A 16072-nucleotide genomic window follows, 5' to 3' on the forward strand; every position below is an offset into this window, starting at 1 on the left:
GTGTTGTGTAACCAAACAAATACCAACACATTTGTCACATTTAGCAATTATCTGGATATCTACAGTACGTTACAGCTGTTTGTCCATCGTTTTCATTAATTATCTATAATCAGTTGTTTCCAAACTTAATGTTTGTTCAGCTGTGACACACAGAAAAACAAAAACCTTGCAGCGTGTTCAGCATGTTGCACTCAGAAGTAACCATTTGAAACCAGCAGATCTTCTGTGTGTTACATAAATAAGGACTTTTGTGCTCATCATACGGAGTGTAAACAAGAAGAGCTTCTGTTAAATACGCCTTTCTGTAAACAGGAGTCCCTCGTTAATCACGAGGGATCCGTACCCGGAAGCCTCTCGATAACTGAAAAACCACGAAGTAGGGACAAGTAGTTGTTTAGTATGTATACATACATTGCATACATGCATATATATATATATATATATATATATATATATATATATATATATATGTATAAAGGCATTTTAAACTCTTCCCACACTCGTGCAATATTCTAAACAATGTTTCTAAACTCTAAACGCTCTAAAAGAGCACAGCATGTCATGATTTCCCTCTCTCTGCCTCCACTACTCTCAGCCACCTGCAAGCACTTTTGGCCACGCCCACTTATCTGCTCTGCACGGTGAACAGCTGATCAGCTGCAGGAGGAAGCTTATCCTACAGTGTGGGCCGCACAGAGGTGCAGGAGGTGCTAAATAACTAATTTTAAATAAAAATCCCATTCAGATCATGCGGCTCATCCATCAATCAGCCAATTGTGTGTCATGTTCAATTTTATTTTGAAAAACTGCGATAGAGAGAGTCTGCAAAAACAAACCGCGACGTAGCGAGGGATTACTGTATTATAATCCACCCTCAACAGTTTTTGTGTGTGTGGCTAGTTGTAATCCAAAGCAAAGAAACAAACCTGGTTATTCACATATTCTCTGCTCCCTCAGAAACATCTGTGTTTAGTAAACCCCAACATCTGCAAACCTTCCAGTCTTTGTAACACACTGACCTGTTCAAACCACATGTACAACTTCAAACAGTCTGGGCTGTAAACTTTTTTCAGTAATCGACTTAATATGAATATGCACGGCCGCAGAGAAGGAAGTGTGAGGAAGTTGTTTTAAGTGAAAAAAGAAAGAGAACGGAAAAGGAAGTAAGGAATGAAACGAAGCTGTGAGACAGGAAACACTGACGTGCGCAGCACTCTGACGCACCTGTGCAAATTGTGGTTGTGGTCTGATGATGGTGGACATCCCACGTTTAATAACACATGCATTTTCGTGTTGCCTGGCAACCCAGCCAACCTCATTCTAGCTTAATTTTGTTTTATTTGCTTTATCGACATCTTCTTTTTCCTTTCAAGGCTGTCTCAGGTTTGGACTTTGTAAAGCTTACATCAGAGGAAGCCTCCACACACTGTTTGACAAAAGTCCACTTTAGTTTAATAATGATGACGACGGGGGGAGGGGAGCCAGTGATGAAAACTTTCAATTAAAAAGGATTTTTGTGCAAACCTACGTGCCTTTATGTACTACACGTGCACACAAACAAACCGAAGTGCCATTTTACACTCAGAAGCTTTAAGAGGACGCAGTCCGTCGCAGTTTATCTAATAATCCAAACTCAAGTTCAGGAAATCTACAGAGTGAATGGAGCATGAAAAATCCCATTTGTGAACTCGTATACATTTAAACTGCTCAAACCCACTCAGCTGATCTTTATTAGCTGCCTCTGCTGGGGTTTCATGTTGCTTTAGAAGTTAGCTCAACCCTGAGATGGTTAGTAAAGCTCACATACTGTTTGTGCTGTACCTCTGAAACCAGCTGTGCAGCAGTATAATGACATCTCAGCACCTGTTGCACATCTGTACACTGTTTTAATCAACATCTTACACTTATAGTGGCTCACAACAAATTGTTGCAGATCCACTTTATGCACCAATGTGATTTTCTTCCCTAATGCTGACATTCCAGGTCAGTGCTTCTGCAGATAACACCAAGTCCAACAGATATCACCACTCATTTAACAAGACATGTATATAAACTCTTCAGAGCTTTAAAGTCAGGACAGCATAACATTAAGACACTTATTTGTTGCATCTTGTATTTGTTGCATCGTTTGCAGCCACTCGAAATGAGTGTGAATGGCAAATCAAATCACGAATTTGCCTTGAGACGAAAATGACGTTGAGAGTGACAACGAAAGAGACTGAGGACGTGTGTGATCAAGTTTTTCTGAGGCTGATCAATTCTGACACTGAAGACGACTTCAGTGGTTTTAGTGCACAGGAGGAATGAAGGAAGCGATCAGGGAGTTTCCTAATAGGCTACTGTATTTTATTTTACTTCTCAAACAACCATGTTAAAGACATTGCTTAGGAAAAACAAAACTGTACGTATTTGTGTACCGTATTTTTCAGTCTATAAGTCACAGTTTTTTGCATAATTTGCATGCCTTGAGACTTATAGGCCAAAGCAACGTATTTATGGATTTTTCCTATATTTATAAACCAATTTTTGGCCGAGCTATGACGGTTTTCATTCATTCTGACTGAAAAAAAAAATTGAACAGTACCATTTTCAGCCACTAGATGGAAGCAGAGTAGTAGTAGTCGTAGTAGTAAGGCATGCCGTTGTATCATGTAATAGGTAAATGTGGCTATAATGACAAATTCAAAAAAGTTCAAGGCAAAAACATCCATCCATCCATTATCTTTTACCCGCTTCTTCCATTTTGGTTCATGGGGGTCGCCGGTGTCCATGTCCGGCAATCATTGTGCGAGGGGCGGGGTACACCCATGACGGGTCGCAAGTCCATCACAGGGCCACATAGAGACAAACGAGACAAACAACCATTCACTCTCTCACTCACACCTAGGGACAATTTAGAGTTAAAGACAAAAACAACTGGACTTTATTTATTATACTTTATATTTTATTGTTTTTGTTTTGAACTTTTTTGAATTTACCATGTCCTGGATGACTGAGAATCTTCAACTATTAATGATACAATCGGCTTGCCACAGTACCCCCCACCTTCGTTCTGCTTGCTGTTTGGAACAAGTTACATCAGATGCACCACCCCAGCGAAATGCTGTTAATTTGACCATTAAAGTGCATTTATTAAGCAAATGTTAGACACACTTTTACTATAATTTTTGAGCAAACAAATAATTGTTTTTAAGTGTTAATCTTGCTAAATTCTTATTAAAGTCCTTCTGTGCACGCTCCCACGGCTGCCATTTGGCAACCAATCAATTTTTGACAACACCAGCCCACATTTCCGGGTTGTCAGCGGTGATGCGTAATAGATGCGACATATTCAATTCAATTCAAAAATACTTTATTAATCCCAAAAGGAAATTATTTGTTGTTGTAACTCGTTATCCTCATTTCAATAAGAGATGTTATCAATGCTGATGGCTGTGGGCAGGAAGGATCTCTTGTAAAGGTCCATCCCACAGCAGATCCGAAGAAACTGGCCGCAGATGCGTCCAATCCGTCCACCCAGACTCGGCTGGCCTCTCTGTTCCCCCGGACTGTAGGACCGCCCGAATGCTGGGCAGAACTCCTCCCAGAGCGATGGCCACTTCTCCCAGCAGTCTGCCGAGTTCCTCGTCGCTGCGGACAACCATCTGTAGGTGTCGAGGGATGATCCTGTCCTTCTGCTGTCATGAGCCGTGTTTCCTGCTAGTTCCAGGATCTCAGTGGTCAGGCACTCGAGCACAGTCAGCAGGTAGATGAGAATGCGTCCGCGGAGCCTCCCTTTCAACTCATTTGAGATTTGAGGCTGTAGTTGAGATATTATTTGAGCTTTGAGATGTTAATCAGCTGCTGTTGGTTATAGAAAACTGTCTTGTTGCCATGGTTACGCATCATAACAAATGTCCAAAACTAAAAAAGTTTCAGTAAAAATCCTTCTAGCTGCACAGCATCTGATACCAGAGGAAACAATCATCCAAAACATGTGATTTACATCCAGAAAAAGAGAAATTAAAGTTTCCAAAAGCAAAATCTCAGAATGAAAGTAACAGAGCTGCTCCAACATGCAGCCACCTTGAGCGGCGCAATTCTAGAACACACATACGGTGAAGCAACATATTTATGGATTTTTCCACTTTTTTTAGACATATTTGGACTGATGCGACTTATAGGGTGGTACGACATGTACGGCGGAAAATATGGTATGTTACCGGTATGTATTTAATTAAAAGGTTTTTTTAAATTTTGGTGTAAATATCTCATGTTTCAACATGGACACTCACAGCTTATACCCAAGCACAGCTTATATATGTACAAAATGTATAAAAAAAATTATTTAGTGGGTGCAGCTTATGTTCGGGTGCAGTCTATAGTCCGATAATTACGGTATTTGTATAATCAGATCAATTACAGTTTTACCTTAAAATTGTTGCATCTATAAGTCATTAATATGATCACACCCCAAAATATATATATAATAATAATAATAAAACTGGTGGATATTTGGAACATTTTCAGAAAAAAAATAGGTAATTAAAAATAAAAATGAAAAATCTATTGAGAAGGAAATGACTGCATTTTGTTTATTCGAGTATTTAGCCACAGACAGAATAAATAAACTTTCTTTGGCAACTCTGAATATAATTACACTGAGCAAATTAGCACAAACTTAATTATGAAATAACTCAATCTTTCCTCTCTCCTACACTCCTCTTTCATTTTGCTTTTCTATAACACACACCTGCCCACACACACTCAAAATGACACCGCATCACATCTGAACACAGAAGGATGACAACACTAAATATGCTGTCTGTGCCCACATCCTCTCATGCTAACCCAAACATTTTAACTAAGAAGGCTTTTTAGCATATTAGTACACACAAACACACACACGTCCAGGTGCAAACCTCTAGGCACTGAGCCAGTCACTCAGACAGGCTGCCAGTGTATAAGACAGAGGGTCGTTGTGTTGTAAATGTCAGGTGTCCTGCAGTTTGAGCCAGCATGCATTCTGCCACTAAACGCTCATCCACAGACATTTAACCACAATTAGACCCACAGCACGCTGATGAAAGGTTGAATGAAGAGGAAGGAGACTCGCAGCAGAGATAGGAGACTGAATGAATCTTTCATAAAAAGTAGTTGTAAAACCCTAAAAAGTCCTCATTCTCTGTTGTATATTTTGTTTGCTGATGCAACATTCACATTTTCTCCAGAGGGATGATAACATTAATGAGTTTCTGATATTTAAGTCTTATTCATTCAAATTCACGAACCTGATTCTGCTCACAGAAGGGGTTGGCTTGATTTTTCTAAAGTTTTTATTTCATAATAAGAAAGACAAAAACTGAACACAGTAAAAAAAAAAAAAAAGACTGCCAGGAGAGGAAGTCTCTCTTGTGATGGCTTATCCACTGCGTTCCCAAGGTAACCAGTGAAAATATTCGCTCTGAACAATAGCTACATCACTAGCCTGTAATTTCACTGCAGTTCAGTTGTGTGACGGAGTGTGTGAATGTGCAGCAAGGCTACAGTAAACGAAAATGGGAGAATCGTCAGAATCATTCTGTATGTTTGAGAGGGTCCATTTTCTGCACATCTGGAGTCAATGGCAACATAAAGTAGCAATAAAATATCAGTTCTCACAATAATTGAGAATAATTTAATCTGCATGTGTGTACCTGTGACAGGCCGGAAAAGCCAAGGTTGTGGCAGCCGTTGCAAGGAGTAAAAGCTTCCCAGAATCCAGTGGGGCCACAGGTTTTTTCTGCCTCGTCTTCCTCCAAGGCTGGAGCGAGAGGAGGGGTCGGCCGCTGTCAACACAAATATCAGAGAGCTTCAATAAAAACCTTTGACAAGGTTACAACCTTGACTTTGGCTAGTGCAAAAAAAAAAATCAACAACAACAAGATAACTTATTGATTAAACCAATCCGCTGACTCCATAAGGAAAGGAAGCTCTGCTCTTGTGAAAGCTAAGCATCAACACAAGGATGAAGTTTCCAGGTTTAATTTATTTCATCTTCCTGTTGTTCAAAACTGACAACATAAGCACCTAAAGCAACATATCACATTCAAAAGATAGTCATCACCTTTCAAGACGATTTTTGTGAGCAGAACTTGTCACCCAGGCAACCAAGAACGTTGGACAAAAAGCGAGGTCAATCAATACCAAGCTGTTCTCAAGCAAACACAAATCAAACAGAACAGAGGAACACAACGTGAGGACTGTTGAGCTCTGACCACCGTATGCCTTTTAGCTGCGCTTGGTTTGAAATCTCAAACCACTCGAACTCGTGCATACGAGAAGCGTGTTTTTAAAGAGCTTTATCTCACGACACTGCATGACTCATCTGCTCACACAGACTCATGTTCGTGCTGCTGTTCAATGTACTGTTTTTATGCTACTTGTGCAAAGTGTTTTTTTATTCATGTTTTTTTTAGTTCATTTCTTAGATCTTATTACTGCTTTTCTTTACATTTTAATACTTTTGTTGGATGTAACTGGGTGTACATAATTTTGTTCCACCACATGTACCGTATGTGATGCGAATAACAAAAAGAACCTTGAATCCTTGAGTCTTGAGAAAAGCACTGAAACCAATCAGGAGGGTTCATATTCTGCACAAAAATGTTTAATTTCCCAGTTTACAGACAACACCCGTGTCCAAACAAAACAACAACACACAAACTGAATGTGTAGAACTGCGTTATCAGGAATGGGAGGGGTTTGTTTGTAATTGACTTTAGACTACTGGCATGTTTTTTTTTCCCCTTCTTGCTCTTGGTGAAGGCAGATAATTTTTCCTCCTGCTCCTTCCCCTGCTCTTTGTTCTGTGAACCTTTTTAGCACCTCTTTTTGCATATCTTCTGAATTGTAAATTATGGATCTGGTCAGCTGGTCTCAACGCAACTGATTGCGAAGGCACCAGTGGTTGCGTCGCTCACTTGTGCAGCCTGTGCTGGAAACCCCACCCTCACCCACTCCACATGCATGTGTTTTTATGTCACCAGTATGTTGCTTTTACTTGAGCAGAGGATTTTTGCAACTTTACACTGCATCCCGTCAAGGACACAGTGTGAGGTATGATTTTTTTTATACCTCCTCTTTCCTCAAGTTTTCCCTTTTCCTTATCTAAACAAAAAGGGCAGTGCAACATTTTTCAGTCAGGTCATCTGGACAGTTTAATTTTTTGTGCTGAAACGTTTCGCCTTTGATCCGGAAGGCTTCATCAGTCAAGGAAACACACAACAAAACTGATTCTTCCCCCAACAGCTTACTCCAAAGTGGAACAAACCAGTTTTGCTTGTGATAAGATGGTCTCTTTGGTACGCCCCCTCCTCCATTGCCGGCCCTCTTCCTTGATGGGCAAAAAGGGCAGTGCTTCCTATGAGGCTGCAGCCTCAGGCATCTCTGTCTACCCATGTTGTTTTCTTTGGATGGCTGTACTGAAATGTAATTTCATTGTGCTTCTGAGCAATGACAATAAAGGTTGATTCTGATGCGAAAATTTAGATCAGGTGGTAAACAATCAAAAAGCCAAAAGTGTGGGTGTCTGGATCTTTGTTTCCACAAATCCTAAATGATCCCTCGCAAAATTTTAACTCTTCCACAAAGTTTCCCAATCTCTCACTTTTTAAAATAAAATAAAAAATGTGTCTTTGCAGTAACTTTAACAGCATTCAAACATAAATGTCAAAAGCATAAAAACTGTGCTTTTACAAAAAATAAAAAATAAACACTTGTGGTGTTGTGGACAGGGTTTGACAGAACGGACAGGATTGGAGAAAACAAGTTTCACTGATTGGTCAGGAGCTGGGCTTCTTAAAGACCAAAAAAAAAAAAAAAAAAAGCAAGTCGATAGAGATGTTGGATAACATTTTATAAGAGCAAAACTCACAGAGATGAGTTTTTATTTAGATTTTTCACTCTGCTCATTAGTAACACTGGTCCTCATTATGATATAAATCACAGTAAGCTGCTATTTTAAGGAAGATAAATGGATAAACCTGCTATACTATAGCAGGTTTATCCATTTATCCGTTTGATGTTAAATTTTCATTCTATAGCAGCTATAGAATGAAAATTTAACATTAAACGGTGTAAAAACTAAAACAAACATTTTTAGTTGTTTCGCCAATATGGTAGATGAAATATAACATTTATCTAACTGAGTTTCCAGAATATCAAAAATAAATGCAACACAAAGCAACGTATTATTGCTAAAACTTGTTTTGAACAAAAAATATATATATATCTCCAACACACATTTTTTTTTTAATGAATTGCTTCATTTTGTTGCTTTGTGAGCCACATAACTGCATCAGAAAGTGCAGTAATGTTAATGGCAGGACAAAGTGAGTTCACACACCTGCACAGTGTCTTTACCTGAGGCTCACTGGCTCTCAGGGGGACAGGTGTGTGGGCGAGCTGTGTGCAGTGAGGTTCAGGACAGCACATACAGCTCACCTGATATCTCACTGAATCACACGCTCCAGCTAAGGACACAGACCACAAAATGTCTCAGGAACAGGAAAACCTTGGATAAAAACTGTGAAATCTGAATTAGATTCAGAAAAAAAGGAAAATCAGATAGGAAGAGCAAAAAGGAGAACAGGAAAAAGGTCACCAGTGCCTTCAGACTGCAGTCACCTTTGCAGCAATCAAGTATCGATCGATCTAAAATGGACTGCAGTCTTCATATACTGTCCACATGCTGCACTGCACACATGGAAGGTAGCGCTATCCTTTCATTACAGTAAAAATCTGGTATCAGTTTGTGTTCAATAGAAAAACCTTCTTTAATTATTAATCACAGTAAACTGCACAAAGGATCAATACACATGCTGTCGGAGAGAAAACCATGTGTTTTCTCTTTTCTAAAATACATCTCAACAACTAGCTTCACTGATTTGATGGAGCAGAAAATTCAATATCATAACAAAAATATTCTTTGTACCGAGTCTGAGTTCATGTTTTTTATCTAGAGGCTCTGTCGTGACGTTTTGAGTAGCAGAGACTTGATTAGCTGTGAAAAGTCAAGTTGACTGTGTGGAATTATGAGTGGTGATGAACAACCACGGTCCTTCAGATAAAAAGGCACTAGTCAAAGTTAAACAAAGTGAGCAGAGGCGAAAACATGACAAACGTGCAAAATATGATCAGAAACAGCATATGATGCACGTTGAGAAGAATGTTCTCAGTGCCGATACTCTGAGTGTCACCCAAACATCAGACTTCTGGGCGCCGTCAATCGTCCAGTCTGATGCCTCGTGTCCATGTTTGTGAAAGTATTTTCATAATGCTGATGATCACTGAACAGCAGTCACATTAACAAATTTCATAACAAGTCATACTATGCAGACACTTGAGTAAGTGCTATGTGTTGTTATCATTGTATGTTCCCATGACAAAATTAGTTCTCTGCATTCAACCCATCACACCTGAGATACACCCAGGTGGAGAGTGGACAGCTATGCAAGCGCCTGGGAAGAAATTAGGGATTACCGTACTTTTCGGACTATAAGTCACATCTTTTTGCATAAATTAGCAAGTCCTGTGACTTATAGTCCGAAGTGACTAATTTACGTTTTTTCCCCATATTTATAACCCAATTTTTGGCTGAGATCTGACAATTTCATTCATTCAGACATGGGATAATATTGAACACTACCATTTTCAGCCACTAGAGGGCCCTGGACAAATATGGTGAGCCAAGTGTCTCATTAATAAGTAAAAGTGGCTATTAATGAGACAATTGGCTTGCCATACAGAGCCATCTTTGTCTTGCTCCTGAACTCCTGGACCTTCATTTTGCCGCAACGTCCAGGGGAAATTCAGCTGATCTGACCATTAAAGTGTATTTATTAAGGAAAAGTTCAACAGAGAAACACCTTTGCTATAATGTCGAGAAAACAAATAATTGTAAGTGTTAATCTTGTTAAATTCTTGTTAAAGTCCTCCCGTGCACATTCCCGCGGTCGCCATTTGGCAGCCCATTGATTTTTGGCACAACACCAGCCCACATTTCCAGGTTGTCAGCGGTGACTTAAAACAAATGCGACGCGCCAGCCGTGACGCATAATAGACGCGACGTATAAGGCGAAGCGATTTATGTTTTTTCCCACTTTATTAGACATATTTGGACTGATGCAACTTATATGGTGGTGCAACTTCCAAGGCAGAAAGTATGGGTAGGTGTCTTGCTCAAGGACACCACGACATGTGGGCATGGTGGGGAGTCGATCTGTGACTTTCTGGTCCCAAGTCAGCTGCCCTACCTCTACATCATCTTGGCCCCACTTAAAAGTTTTAAATGAATTATGTAATCTGTTTTAAAGTGGTTTTCTTAAACACATCAGAAGTTCAGAGTTCCATCCACTGCTAGTCAAAGTGGAAGGGTTGTTTCGCCCAATCTCAGACTAGGGCGACGGGTCATTTTTCAGCAGGACAATGACCCAAAAAACATGGCCAAGATCTCAAAGGAGTGGCTTCAGGACCACTCTGTGAAGGTCCTGGAGTTGCCAAGCCAGAGTCCAGACTTGAATCGAATTGAACATCTCTGGAGAAATTTGAAAATGGCTTTGAACAGATGTCCGTCCGACCTGATGGAACTTAAGTACTGCAAAGAAGAATGGGACAAACTGCCTAAAGATATGTGTGCTCAGCTTATGGCATCATATTCAAAAAGACTTGAGGCTGTAACTTTTGCCAAATGAGGATCAACAAAGTATTAAGCAAAGGCTGTGAATACTGATGTAAATGTGATTTCTTAGTTTTCTATTTTTAATGCTTTTTGCAAAAATCTAAAAAAATATATATTTTTCACATTGTCATGATGGGGTACTGTGTGTAGAACTGAGAAAAGTGATTGATTCAAAGGGCACCAGTGACCCCGGCAACCCAAAAAGGAAAAAGTGGGTTAAAGATAATTGATGGATGGAGATTAATTCAATACAATTTGGAATAAAGCTGTAATATAAAATGTGGAAAAAAGTGAAGCGCTGTGAATACTTTCCGGATGCACTGTATGTCTTTTAGGAAAATGGAGGGGTTTGGGGTTTATAACCGTTTTCTGTATCCGATACAGTTCTAGTTAAAAACCTTATAGGAATATACAAGTAAAAACCTTTCATTTGAACTTTGTTGCCACTTGTTTTGTCACAAATCACTTTTGAAACTTTTCTCCATCCACTCCATCCTACCTGGACCCACTTCTTTACGTCTTGACCACAGTCCCTGTGTTTCTGGACAGCCGGCCCTACGTATTGGAAGTCTTGCACCTTTGTTGTAGCCTCACTGTTCCACCTGCCTCTCTCATTTACACACATGTACTCTGTCTTACTGACCTTCATTCCTCTTCTTTCAAGTACATATCTCCACCTTTCCAAGTTATCCTACCACAGATCACAGTGTCATCTGCAAACATCATAATCAATGGGGATTCCTGCCTGGCCTCATCTTAGTCAGTCCATCACCAGAGCAAACAAGAAGGGGCTCAGAGATGATCCGTGATGCACTCCCACCTCCACCTTGAAGCCATCTGTCACTCCTACAGCACATCTCACCACTGTCCTGCTGTCCTCATACATGTTCTGTACCAGTCGAACATACTTCTCTACCACTCCAGACTTCCTCATGCAATACCACAGCTCGTTTCTCTCCTGTCTCTCTCTAGTTTACACCAGTCGTGTTTAATTCTTCAAGCGGTAAGAGTTTGTTTAATTATCCCTGTGGGTATAATAAGGTTTCATCATTACTTTGTTGAAAGTCTGCCCTCATCGTTGGTGTATGTAATATTTTACGTCTTCAAAGCCTCTTCAGCTTTTTACTTATGAATCCTGGTCTGCAAACTGGTCTGTCCTCACTTTGAACTATAACCTTCAGTCATAATTGAATCCTCTGAATGCACACCTACTTGTCCTCATTTAAAATCCACAACACTTCTGCTCTTGTCCAGAACACACACTGGGCACCAAGATACTAAACGTAGCCTGTATTTCTGAGTGGACAGGAGAGCTGATTTGAGCTTTATTCATGACTAATGGGCACCCTGAATCTCACACTAATGGCTTTGGCAACATGTTCCCACAAGGCTGGGGGCACATAAACACACATACACACTGAAAGTGCTCATAATAGAATACAAATTAGTACGTAATAAGGTAGAAGGATACAAGATGGATTGAAATAATTACAGCCTACTTGAGCAGAGGTTTATGCATTCTCAGTACATGCACAGGTGTGTGACCTTTGGCCTGAAGCTGTAAACACCACACTGCAGTATATATTCATAATTAGTCTTCCATTTAAAGTGGGCTTATTGCAGAAATGGAAAAATGATAAGGTATTAAGGTTCAGTGCTTGGACCAATACTCTTCACCTTATATATGTTTCTATTAGGTAATATTATTAAACAGCAAGGGATAAATTTTCATCATTATGCTGTTGATACACAGTTGTATTTGTCCATGAAACCCAATGAATCCAATCAGCTACTTAGACTACAAGCAAGTCTTAAAGACATAAAACCTGAATGATCCTAAATTTTCTGCTTTTGAACACAGACAAGACTGAGGTTTTAGTTTTTCGACCTGAGCATCTTAGGAATTAATTTTTCAGTCTTTCGCCCTCCTTAGATGGCATTAATCTGTCCTCCAGCTCTATTGTTAAAAATCTTGGTGTTATTTTTGATCAGGTCTTTTATCTCCCACATTAAAAATGCTACTAGAACCGCCTATTTCCACCTGCGTAATATCACTAAAATTAGAAACATCTTATCTAAAAATGATGCAGAAAAACTGGTTCATGCATTTGTCAAGTCTAGACTGGACACTTTTAATGGTTTATTATCTGGGTGTCCAAATACGTATTTAAAACGTCTTCAGTTGATCCAAAATGCTGCTGCCAGAGTCTTAACTGGAGTTAGTAGGAGAGATCATATTTCTCCAGTTTTAGCTTCTCTCCACTGGTTCCCTGTCAAATCCAGAAATAAATTCAAAATCTTACTTCTAACCTACAAAGCTCTCAACAACCTAGCTCCATCTTACATTCCAGATTTTATTGTTCCACATTTTCCTAACAGAGCACTTTGCTCTCAGATTGCAGGCTTACTCGTGGTTCCTAGAGTTTCCAAAAGCAGAATGAGAGGAAGAGCTTTCAGTTATCAGGCTTCTCTCTTGTGGAACCAACTTCCAGTTTCTGTCCATGAGGACATTGTCCAGTTTTAAGACTGGGCTTAAGACTTTCCTTTTTGATAAATCCTATAGTTAGGGTTGGCTTGTTATGCTGCTTTAAGCTTAGACTACTAGAGGACAAATTGACGTCATTTCCTTAATTTGTTAAAATTTAATAATTTTCATTTGATATTATTTATATCTTAACATGTGATTCTTGACCTGCCATTGTGTATCTGTTCCTACCAAACCCAGCCGGTCAAAGCAGATGGCCACGTGTCCTGAGCCTGGTTCTGCTAAAGGTTTCTTCCTCATGAGGGAGTTTTTCCTTTCCACTGTCGCCTTCATGCTTGTTCAAGATGAGAGTTTGCGATTAAGTTAAATTCAAAGCAGTCTGCTCCTCAGATAAAGTCTTAAATTATTATTTTCACATATGAATGTTTCTGTTCAGTGCCCTGAGATACTTCCGTTGTGACTTGGTGCTCCATAAATAAACTGAATTGAATTGTATTGATCAACGTCTTGCTAAGGTTGTGTTTTCACTTATGACAGAAGAAAACTAAAAGTAGACAAATGAAAATGAGCATGGAGGTGGTAATCACAGACACGCTCAAGTGGCTTATTTTATTTATTTATTTTTGCATGTGAGAGTCTCAAGGCTCAGGTGGTGGGGTGTGTAGTAGTGGTGGTGGTGTGTGTGTGTGTGGGGGGGGGGGGTATGCCCAATGACTTCTGTTCTAACATTTTGCCTGTGGAATTAAAAATCCTGAAATATTTTTTGTCATGTTTTGCTGGCTGTAAAATAAGTGTAGTTTTTCAATCAGTTCATTAAAATAAGTCAATTATTTCTCCAACATGAACCAGGCATTCAGGTTTCATTAGGTTTATGCTTCTGTCAGAAGAAAATGATTAAGTATGTGGACAAGACAGGAGCATCTGATATTTCAAAATTAAAATGTCACAAAAAGGAAGAATTAGTTTGAAGACAAATATTAGTTCTAAACCAACACAAAATAATTTTGTTTTATTTGCTGCAGGAACAAGTTGCCAGTTTGTTGGGCTCAGTCTGTCTAATACTGCCCTCTGTTGTTGAAATAAAACAAGTACAAGCAATCATCAAGAAACCAGCAGAGATACATTTGAACTAAAGACATAAACCTGCAGTGATTAATTATTTTGGATGAGTCAGATCATTTAACTTCCAAGCATTTCATACTGCTGACACATCTACACTGAAAATAAAACATTTGCATAGAAGAATAATTCAAACAAGAGGGAGGAAATATAAATTACATGAAGCAAAATGTTCATAAACATTATGCTTGATACACCTCAAGATCCTCAGCTAAATCTCAGACTTCACAGAAAATAAGTTAGTTATGTTCTACTAAATTAGATAATAGGTATAGCTGATCCAAATGCTTCTAAAGTTTATTGGTATGGTATAAAGTTTATTCATTTAAAAAAAGTACAAAACAATTCCATAACAATATAAAAAAATAAATACAAAAGATTTAAAATGAAAAGCAGCAGAAAGAAGAAAAAATCTTATTATATCTGCCCCTTTTTTCAAACAATTATTTCAATCATAATAATTTTCAAGTAACAGAACAAAATGAATAACTCTCTAATTTTTCTAATTCTATTATTATTATTATTATTATTATTATATTATTACTTATTCATTAATCTATTACTGGTGGTGCTTCATCCACTAGATAAGTTGGGATTTTCATATTTGCTCACTTTTTTCCTCATGTCAACATGCAGCTGTGCAAAACACCATCCAGCCAAACAGCAGCAGGATTATAGATATTATATTATTATTATAGATGTTATATTTCTGCTCAGGTATTGTAAAAGGGGTTCATTTTTAGATGGTTGTGTAGAATTAAAAGAGCAGTAATTAGCTTACCTGCAGTAGATGGTGTTCTTAGTTAGTTGGATTATCAAAGATAAATTTAATGGACTAGTCATGCAATCAGTTTTTAAACTTCAAACATCAGACAACCAAACCTTTTACAAGCAGTTGGATGTTCATGCATTTATTTTTATTTTTGCGTTGTCACTTTGTAAACAGCTGTTTACAATGTCAACATTTTTTTTCAAATAAACACCTGTTTATTTAATTTAATGAGATTTTTCTGAACTTTGCCTGCTGCAAGTAAGACGCTGACAACACATACTTGTTTCGTACACAACAACTGTATTAAATAATCTCTCAGAAGCAGATCCAGAAGAAATTAAATTACATAATTTATACAAAGCTAACAACATCTGGTAATTCATCGTGCCTCTGCCATTAGCATACCTTAGTGCTACGAGTTAGGGTGCCGTTGGGTCTATCTGGGCGCTCCTCGTCAGACAGGCGCCCACTTCCAAAGCTGTCCATGGAGTGGGAGGAGATGGTGTGGCAGAGCTCCTCGAAGGAGTAGTCTCTGTCCCGGCACTTTTTAATGTCATGAAGCAGTTTGGACAGCTCGCTTGTGACTGCATCATCTGGACAGAGTGAGAACGTTAATCAGAATAACCTTTATTAATCTCAAAGGAATACTTCCTAATTTCACTTTGTGTTCCAATATTTTAATTTCCTTTATTTCATGGGCGGCAGTGGTAAGGCAGCTGATTTGGGATCAGAAAGTCACGGGATCAACTCCCCACTATGCCCACATCCTTGAGCAGGACACCTAATCCCTAACTGCTCGCCGGGTGCTTACATAACTGCCCGCTGCTCCACCTGGGTGTGTCTCACGTGCGATGGATTAAATGCAGAGCACAAATGTTGTCATTATATGGGAACATATAATATTTAAATAGCACTTTCACCATCTTTCACTTAAAAATGTGCTAAAGGAGATGGGAATAAAAATAAACCATAACTGTCTCTTATGATAGCAATGTGA

General features: G+C 38.9%; 1 protein-coding gene across 2 annotated transcripts in view; it reads right to left on the reverse strand.

Moving 5' to 3' along the window:
- The window catches only part of anks1b (ankyrin repeat and sterile alpha motif domain containing 1B), a 291174-nt gene that overhangs the window by 141681 nt on the left and 133421 nt on the right, over positions 1-16072 (reverse strand). For both annotated transcript variants that reach the window (XM_037695743.1, XM_037695742.1), the window contains exons 9-10: positions 15481-15668; positions 5676-5807 (exon numbers count right to left, since the gene is read on the reverse strand). In XM_037695743.1, coding sequence (XP_037551671.1) covers positions 5676-5807; positions 15481-15668 — 320 coding nt within the window. The remainder of the gene's footprint in view (positions 1-5675; positions 5808-15480; positions 15669-16072) is intronic.

Source organism: Nematolebias whitei, chromosome 22 (genome assembly GCF_014905685.2).
Source record: "Nematolebias whitei isolate Nwh7 chromosome 22, NemWhi1, whole genome shotgun sequence".
Taxonomy (NCBI): Eukaryota; Metazoa; Chordata; class Actinopteri; order Cyprinodontiformes; family Rivulidae; genus Nematolebias; species Nematolebias whitei.